Below are 9,245 nucleotides of genomic sequence, written 5' to 3' on the forward strand. Positions count from 1 at the left end.
CAGGAGAACTGGGTGCTGCTTTATTTCACAGGAAATAATTGGACAGAAATACAGAAATGCAGGCCCAGAGGCTGCTGAAGAGGGCAAGGATGGTGTCCCTTGGTTCCAGCCCTCATGCTCTTGTCAGTGGGCCTCAGGCCTCTCCCTTGGGATGCGGATGCAGTCTGGCCAAGCCCAACCAGGAGTTTTCCTAGCTCGGCTGAAGGCTGTGGAGAGAGGAGAGGACGAGCCTGGCTGGAGGCTCGGCGCTGTGCTCCTTGGTTAGTGTAGGCAGCGGACAAATGAGATGCAAATCAGTACGCGGAACAAGGCCAGACTGGGCAAGCATTCAGAACAGCAGGCCGGACCCGACTGACTTCTGCAGAGCCCCCTGTGGGCTGGCTCGGGCTGTGGGCAGTGGACACAGAGCTGGCCATGCAGGGATGGGAGTGATAAGAGTGGGAGAAGAGCTGAGAGGGCTCAGGAAGGCGGGAGGGCGGGAGGAGCAAATGGCCTCCGGGTCACTCAGTATGTGATGGACGTCTTCAGACTTGACTCGACCGTCTTCTTCAGGATGGTGTGGCAGGTGGAGCTGGAGGCAGAGCCGGACACAGAGCAAGAGCCCAAGACAGGACCCTGCCCAGAGCCCAGGATGACGTTGGAGTCACCGGTCACGATGCTGGAGCGGCTGGACCCAAAGCTGCCATTCCCGCCTCCGAGTCCACAAGGGCCCACCAGGCCACCATCTGCTCCTCCAGACACGATGGTGCTGCCTTGCCCAACAGCTGCCAGGAAAGGCACCAGGGTCACAGCAGGTCCTCGATTCCCCATGGGGCACCTCTCCCAAAGTCCCCTGATACTCACAGATAGTGACTTGACCGGAGTACTCCCCAGACGTCCTGGGGGCAAAAGGACGAGAGGAAGAAATGCTAAGAAGGGCTGCAGAAAATATGTTCCCAGGTGCTTTTAAGCCTCTTAGAGCAGCTCGCCACCCTCTGAGCAGATAAAATCCTCAGTCCCCAATTTTAAATCCCTCCCAGCAGAATGGGTGACCCCCGCTGGCTCACAGGGTCAAGAAACCTCTCAGCATCCGAGGGGCTTCCCTGGTGGCGCAGTGGTTGAGAGTCCGCCTGCCAATGCAGAGGACACAGGTTCGAGCCCTGGTCCGGGAAGAACCCACACGCCGCAGAGCAACTGAGCCCGTGCGCCACAACTACTGAGCCCACGCACCTAGAGCCCGTGCTCCGCAACAAGAGAAGCCACCGCAATGAGAAGACCGTGCACCGCAACGAAGAGTAGCCCCCGCTCGCCACAACTAGAGGAAGCCCGCTTGCAGCAACGGAGACCCAACGCAGCCAAAAATAAATAAATAAATTTATTTTGAAAGAAAGAAAGAAATCTCTCAGCACTCTGTGTTGGCCTTGCATCCCCCCACCCCCACCTCCGTCACACATCCTCAGGGCCCTCTGACCAGCCCCACCTGCTCTCCTCGCCCTCCAGCAGCCTGCGGTAGGTGGCGATCTCCACATCCAAGGAGAGCTTCGAGCTCATCAGCTCCTGGTACTCGCGCAACAGCCGCGCCACGTCCTGCTTGGCGGTTCTCAGAGCAGCCTCCAGCTCGGCCAGCTTGGTCTGAGCATCCTTGACGGCCAGCTCCCCACGCTGCTCTGCATGGGCGACGGCAGCCTGCATTTTGGCATTCTAGAGAGGGGTAGAAATAAGGGAGGAAGTGGCTGTAAGCCCGACACAGACTCCCAAAGCACCTACTGTGGATATAACTTAAAGGCTGAGATGGACCATCATCTCAAGAGCTCAAAATTATTCCTGGCCATGGCCAGCTCTTCTCATTGTCAAAGAGAGCATTGCCTCTTCTGCTTCTTTAACTCCCAGAGTGGGTTAAGTAGCATCTCAAAAACGTCAGGTCCATCAAGAACTTCAGAAAATAATCTTATTTGGAGATAGGGTCTTTGCAGATGTAATTAGTTAAGGATCTCAAGATGCTATCACACTGTATTTAGGGTGAGCCCTATATCCAGTGACTGGTGTCCAAGAAAAAGATGAGACAGACACTGAGATGACGCCGTGTGAAGATGGAGGCAGAAATGGGAGTGATGCACCACCAGACGAGGAATGCCAAGGAACTTCCGGAGCCACCAGAGGCCAGGAAGAGGTGAGGAAGGATTCCCCCAGCTCCTTCAGAGTGAGTGTGGCTGCCCGCACCTGAGTTCAGACTTCTAACCTCCAGAACTGACAGAATAGATTTCTGCTCTCTCAAGCCACCAAGTCTGTGACACTTTGTATGGCAGCCACAGGAAATGAATGCAGCTCCTTCTCCACTTTCTCCCATGATCTTCCCCTATTTCTCCCCACCCTGTGGACCCTCAGCACCTTCCCTGCAGCACTTTCTCTCTCCTAGGGTACTTAAAGCTCTTCCCGTCCCGTACGGGTCATTACCTACAAGTCTCCTCTTGAGGGCCACGTGTCCTTGAGGCTTTTGGAACAGCCCCATTTCAAATACTTTATCCTGATGTTGTCAGAGTCTCATGGGCCTCAGTTTGGGGTCTGAAAAACATTCTCTGTGCTCACCTCTCCAATCCGACAGAAAACTCCTAGAGGAAGGACAGCATCCCTGTCCAATCAGCCATCTAGTTGATTTTCCCTCACGTTCGGTTCAAGAAAGAAGACATTCCCTAAAGGCTCTCTTTCACTTACCACAAAGCACCCCATGGATGAGGAACAGGGTCTCCATTCTACAGGTGAAGAAACTGAGGCTAGGAAAGGAGGTGAGTGGCGGAGCTGAGACCCTAACCCAGAACAGCTGAGGCCCAGTCCACCACTCTTACTGTAGCCTCAGTTCATCAGGCTTGTGCATGAAAAGGAGGAGTGAGAGGGGGCTGTGACCCCAAGAAGGATTCTCCCAGGAAAGGCACCTTGCTATGCAGGGGGGACTGTGTTTCCCAGACATGGGGACATAGTGACTCTCCTAAGTGCTGGCCACTGGTCTCTGAGACTCCACGCACTTCATTGTCACCTGGGTGAACTTAGTTGAGAAAGCAGGTTTCTTGCCTCCACCTTTTTTTGTGTGTGTGGTACGCGGGCCTCTCACTGTTGTGGCCTGTCCCGTTGCGGAGCACAGGCTCCAGACGCGCAGGCTCAGCGGCCATGGCTCATGGGCCCAGCCGCTCCGCGGCATGTGGGATCTTCCCGGACAGGGGCACGAACCCGTGTCCCCTGCATCAGCCGGCGGACTCTCAACCACTGCACCACCAGGGAAGCCCTCTTGGCTCCACCTTTAGAGACTCAGATTCCCTCTCTCTGGGGGGAAGCCCAGGAATCTGCATCTTATCAGACACCCCCAGAGAACCCCAAAGCTTCCAGAGCAAAAAGTCCACATTTATGGGCAAAACACCGTGGCAGCAAATTGAGTAATAGGACCTGGTCACCCTCATCTCAGGTCCTTCCTCACACTCCGAAGGAGAGCAGGTCAGAATGGTTGGAGACTGAGTCTGGCCTTTGAATGGTCTGTGCTCCAAGAAGCAGACCCTGCTTGCATGTGGACAGGCCACCCATGGCTTGAGAGTCAGGCTGAAGTGCTTGAGGAAACCGCCAGACTCTGTGGTCTCAGCTCTCAACCCTCTGTTGATCCCAAAAAAACGATGCTTTGGGCTTGGGGAAAGTGAGGGCAAAGACACTTGAAAACTTAAGAATCTGTAATCCTCACACCTAGAAGTCAGGTCTCCAGGAGAAGCAGGAACCCACCTCCCTGCCCTTGCCATTTTCTCCCTCCACCTCTCCCAGCTCCTCACACCCACAGCATCACCTGACCCTAAGGGGGTCTCGGCACCCCACCGTCCTGCCCATGTCCCCCGCTCCCTGAGATCCTGGTACTCTCCCTCCCTAACACGGGACCAGGAAATTCAGCGTGTGGCCTTAGAGTCCTTACTGGGCTTGACGAGTAAGTATCAAAAGAAGAGATAAGAAAAGAGATGAATTAACCCTCTCCCCAAGGAGCTGAAAGCAAGATGTGCATGTAGACACGGAATGCAGCGTGAGGGCTGGGGCCAGGGTTGGCAGTGCAGAGCCCATGCAGCTAGAATTCCCAGGAGGAGAGCTGAACGCCTCTGAAACGGGGCTTGAAGTTCTCTCCACCCCAAATTAGCCAAACCCCCAGCCAGTTATCAAAGTTTCACACAAACCCAGCAGTGACCCTGGCACAAAGGTGGTAAGACAGAGGGCTTGGGGGCTCTGGCACCCTCACCTGCTTTTTGAGGTTCTCAGTCTGACTCTGCAGCTTCTGAATTGCCTGCTGCAGCTGAATGATCTGGACTTTGGTCCCCTTCATTCGGTCCCCATGAAGCTGGGCAGACACCTGAAGCTCCCGGTACTGATGGGGGATGGGGTGACACCGTCAGTGGAGAGGACCCTCACCTTTGACCCCAAGACCATGAGGAACACCATGGCCCCGGTTCTCTGCCTCCTCACATCCTCATTTGGGAAGCGGGTTAAAACGCTTGGAAAACCAGGACACGGTGGGATGTGGTTGCGGAAGTCTGGGCTCATCTCCCACAGTTTCCCTGCATTGCCTCCCTCCTGGAGAGGGGAAACATGGTGCCCACCCAGCCCTGGTGCTTCAGAGAGGTTATTACAACTGCCCAACGGGACCAAGGTGGACGACCACCCTGGGGGGGCAGGCAGGGAGACCCAGCCATTTCCAGCATGGTGCCTGTCCCCCGGCCCTGGCACCTTGGTCTGGTACAGCATCTCAGCCTCGGCTTTGCTGGTCCCAGCGATCTCCTCGTACCGGGCACAGACCTCGGTGATGAGGTCTCTGAAGTCCAGGTGGCGGTTGTTTTCCATGGACAACACCACAGACATGTCGCTGGCCTGGGTCTGCAGCTGGCCCAGCTCCTGTGGGGAAGACTGACTCAGTGTCCATTGGCCCCCCAGCTCCCTTTCCCCTTGGAGCCCCGGGCAGGTGGGCAGTGTGCCCTCTTCCTTCGGAGGCAGCCCTCGTTCGTGCCGGGTGACAATGAGCACACCCTGCCCTCTGCGGGGCTGTGTCCTTTTCTGGAATTGAGGGCTGTCCAACGACTCGTGGACATTAAAGGAACGTGTCCAGCAGGGTCTGAAATCACCTGGTCCCCATCGCTCCCCTGACCTCCTAACACATCCTCTCTCTTGTTCCCATTGCTCCAGTCACAGCAGCCTCCTTGCATTTCCTCAAAGACACCAGCACCCTCTGCCTGGACTCCCAGATTCCCCACTGTGTGTCTGTCTCCCTCACTTCCTTCAGATCTTGGCTCAGATTTTGTCTTCTAAATAAGGCCATGCCAACCACCCTATTTGAAATCGCCACCTGCCCTACCCCCCTGCCGCATTCCCAATCCTCCTTTCCCTGTTCTAATTTTCCTTATTCCCATAGTATTTATCACTTTCTAACATACTTGGTCATTTATTTATTTACTAGGTCTAGTGTTTATTGTCTGTCTCCCAATAGAAAGCAAGCTTCATGATTTTTGTCTGGTTGTTCACTGGTGTATCCCCAATACCTAGTAATTCACATGGTACATTCTCAGTAACTGTTTATCAAAGGACTGAATGACCGGCATCTAATTCACTCTAACCAGGCTTCACCTCCCAGCCACTCCCACTATTGCCACAGGAGCCTGCCCACCCTGTCCTCTTCCCTCCCGCCACCTGCCCCTGGCAGACCATCACTTCTGCCCTTAGTGATCCATACTTCTTCATACAGACGCCTCAAGAAGCAGATGTACTCTTTCAGAGCCTCCACCTTGCCTTCCAACTCCATCTTGCTCGAGAGAACTCCGTCCACATCCTGGGGACAGGAAGATAAAAGCCATATACCCCCACTCCCTCTTTGGGGGTCCCACTCTGACCCAAGAGTTCTGTTCACACACTGCCCAACACCCACCCCATGGCCATCTCCAGCTCCCATTCCTTCCTCCTCCAGCCCCGCCCTGCCCTGCTCTCTCTTTTGCCTGACACTGACCCACACCACCTTCAGGAAGCCTTCCCTGATTCATCCTAACTAGTCCTGTTTCTTCCACTCCCTCCCCACCCTCTCCCACAGTGACACCAGGGCTCATCACATAGTCCCTCAGTTGGATCTTGTCCTAGGGTCCCCCTGCGTCTACGTAGACGTCCCATTTCCTCAGAGGGTCCCTAGAGGCAGTGTGACAGCATGTCGTGCGTGAGGATCTCCCACCCACTGCCCTCCCAGCCCAGGACTGGGCTCTGTGCACGGTGGATGCTCGGGGTTCGGGTAGAGCAGCTGACCCCACCCTCACCTTTTTGAGGACCACGAAGTCTTTCTCCAGTGTGGCGCACCTGTGGGCCTCCCGTTCATACCTGCCAAGTAAGTATAGAAAGACGCTGCCTGGAGTGCCAGCATCAGAGCCCAGGCCCCTCTCCAAGTACACCCTCCCTGCAAAGGCCACTCTGCTTTAGATGCTCCAAAGCAGGACACGCCACCAGCCTGCTTCTCTACTCTTCCATCAGGAAGCTTTGTCATGTCTTATGTCCCTCTTCACTCTTTCAGCCCAGGTCGACTTGTGACATCAGGCGACTTTGCTTCATGTTTCTAAGGCACATTCAAACACTCTTCTCACTTGCCACTCACAATCATCATCTGAAGCAGGCATTTTGGATTTTATTAGAGAGATTACAAGATGTGCCCAAGTCCTAGATAATTAGGTGGCCCAAGCAGATCTAAAACACAGGTCTCCTGGCCCCAATCTTTCCAGGACCTTCCACCTGTGTCCTGGAGCAATGTTCCCAATGTTTCCGGAAGGTAAGAAAGGCAAGTGGCATTTTCCCAGTCCACAGATATGGAAACTGAGGCTGGGAAAGGTAAGATGCCTTGCCCAAGGCCACACAGCTATTCCTTGCTCACAGTCACTAACCCCAAGCCTCCTGTTGGTCCAGGGCTCTCTCCATATCACCAGGTGACCTGGCGGGGAACCCAGAACCACAGCCTACCTGTGAGTCATGCCACAGGCCTAGGAATGTTCCCACTAATGAATTCTCTTCCACCTCTGAGACCAGAGAATGTCTGAGTCACTTTGACCCACAGCCTGCTCAACAGAAATTTCTCAAGAAAAAAACCCACATAGGCATTGTTTAATAAGCCCCTGCCAGCCTTGACCAGAAATGTGGCCCTCGTAACTGGGGCCTGCTAGAATCGAGGCTCTCCAGTCCTGGGTATCAGGGGCTGTGGGACCACTTACTTGCAGCAGGTGGGGCCCCCTGAGAATCAGAGGGAATGGGGATGCGGAGGGGCTAGAGGGGAGACCGGTCATGTGACCCTGGGAGCTCAGCAGTGAGATACCCTCTGGCTGACAGCCTGATTCAAGCCCTCCCAGCCCCCATCCAGGGCCCATGGAGATGCTGCATTTTGCCTACTTGGCTTTATACTCCTCCTGCTGGTACTGGCAGGACTTCAGCTCGGCGTCCAGAGACACCCGTTCTCCCTGCAGCTGCTCCAGCTGCTTCCTGAGCTGGAACAGACAGGCCTCGAAGAAAGACTGCAGGGCCTGGGGACTGTCACTCAACTCCTGCTGCTGCAGCAAGTCCCACTTGGTCTCCAGGACCTTGTTCTGCTGCTCCAGGAACCGCACCTACAGCACAAACAGCGGGTCCCTGAGGCAAGCCCCTGCCAGACTCCTTGGGCACAGCCTCTGGGAAATAAAGCCTGAGCAACCCTCTAGCCAGCCCGGAGCCTTTAAGGCCTTTGATAAATATTTTCCAACACACTAAATGAATTATAATGACATTTTTATAAAGGGAATTTCAAAACACTAATTAAACAGAGCCTCAGCATAACCAGAGAGCCTCCAGTTAGACCACAGGAGGGACTTCCTTGCTGCAGAAGTGATTAGAAAACTAGTAGGAGACCAGACTTCCCCATTCCCAAGTCCATCGAGAACAGTTCCTCGAGGGAGTCACAGACACAGGGGCTTAGCTGAGTTCACCCTCACCTTGTCAATGAAAGAAGCAAACTGGTTGTTGAGGGTTCTAATCTGTTGGGTCTGCTGAGTCTGAACCACCTGGAACTGGGAGTCGATCCCAATCTTCAGTGGGGTCAGCAGATTCTGGTTGATGGCCACTTCCTGGATGCCTCCCGGAGGGCACGGGGAAAGCCCAGGCCCACCGACCCCCTCCCCATACCTCACCCCTAGCCTTCCCCTTGAACCCCAGGCCCTCCCACAAGAGCCTCCTTGGCACCCCCCAAAGGAACTGAGGCTCCTGCTGCTGAAGTTGACCCTGCCTCGGCCCCCCAAGCGAGCAGAACAGGCTGAGCAAGCACTGAAGCCCCTCTGGGCCCGGCAGGGAGAGAGAGACATGGCAGAGACTGAAGGTTTCACAGCTACAGACAGAGGATCCTCAAGGTGTGTGTGTTCCTGCCCTGAGGCCCCGGGACGGCACAAGACTTTTATCTCCTCCCGTGCCTGGGCTGGGTCTTGGAGAGCAAGATGCTCTTGGCCTGAGTGTGTCTGTCACTGACTCCAGCTGGCCTCTTCTGACACGCCTGGGGAATAGGTGCCTGGCAAGTGCAGAGCCCAAGGAAGAGACCCAGAGCCTGCCCTCAGAGCTCCCAGGCTATAGGAGGGATGGGCACATTCTGAAGACCAGGAAGTAGCCAGAGACCTGGATTTCAGTGCTGGGGGATGGGGGGAGATGGCCCTGAGCAAACTTCCTGAGGGTCATTCAAGGAAGGCTTCCTGGAGGAGGAGATGGGGAAGAAGGGAGGCACATTCAAAGGGAAAAGAAGATGGAGGGGGTTCAGATGGAGCCCTTGAGTGCCCTGCAGATGCTGGACAGAGGAGTGCATCTTCCCGAGGGAGGGCCTACATTCGAGAGGAGGAGGAGGAAGGCACTTTGCAGCACAGGAGAAGCCAGGAGGTTAATAGAGGTGTTATTGTCATCGTTAGCTAAAAGACACTGCAGGGCTTCCCTGGTGGCGCAGTGGTTGAGAGTCCGCCTGCCGATGCAGGGGACATGGGTTCGTGCCCCGGTCCGGGAAGATCCCACGTGCCGCGGAGCGGCTGGGCCCGTGAGCCACAACTACTGAGCCTGCGCGTCCGGAGCCTGTGCTCCACAACGGGAGAGGCCACAGCAGTGAGAGGCCCGCGTACCGCAAAAATAAATAAATAAATAAGTAAAAGACACTGCAGGATTTGGAAATGAAACAGAAAAACAAGGTACCCAAGTCCCTCTTCCTGCCCAACCCAGCAATCATCCATGAG

At 55.1% G+C, this 9,245-nt stretch overlaps 1 protein-coding gene across 1 annotated transcript; it reads right to left on the bottom strand.

Moving 5' to 3' along the window:
* Nucleotides 1–504: 504 nt before the first annotated feature.
* KRT78 (keratin 78) lies at nucleotides 505–8,342 on the bottom strand (the record flags this gene model as incomplete). Its single annotated transcript, XM_082666299.1, has 9 exons — nucleotides 505–764; nucleotides 844–878; nucleotides 1,460–1,680; nucleotides 4,238–4,363; nucleotides 4,723–4,887; nucleotides 5,720–5,815; nucleotides 6,288–6,348; nucleotides 7,402–7,616; nucleotides 7,977–8,342. 9 exons carry the CDS (start codon nucleotides 8,340–8,342, stop codon nucleotides 505–507), a joined length of 1,545 nt encoding a protein of 514 aa, XP_082522425.1.
* Between the last annotated feature and the right edge of the window lie 903 nt (nucleotides 8,343–9,245).

This window comes from Grampus griseus (assembly GCF_964374135.1).
Source record: "Grampus griseus genome assembly, chromosome: 11".
NCBI lineage: Eukaryota > Metazoa > Chordata > Mammalia > Artiodactyla > Delphinidae > Grampus > Grampus griseus.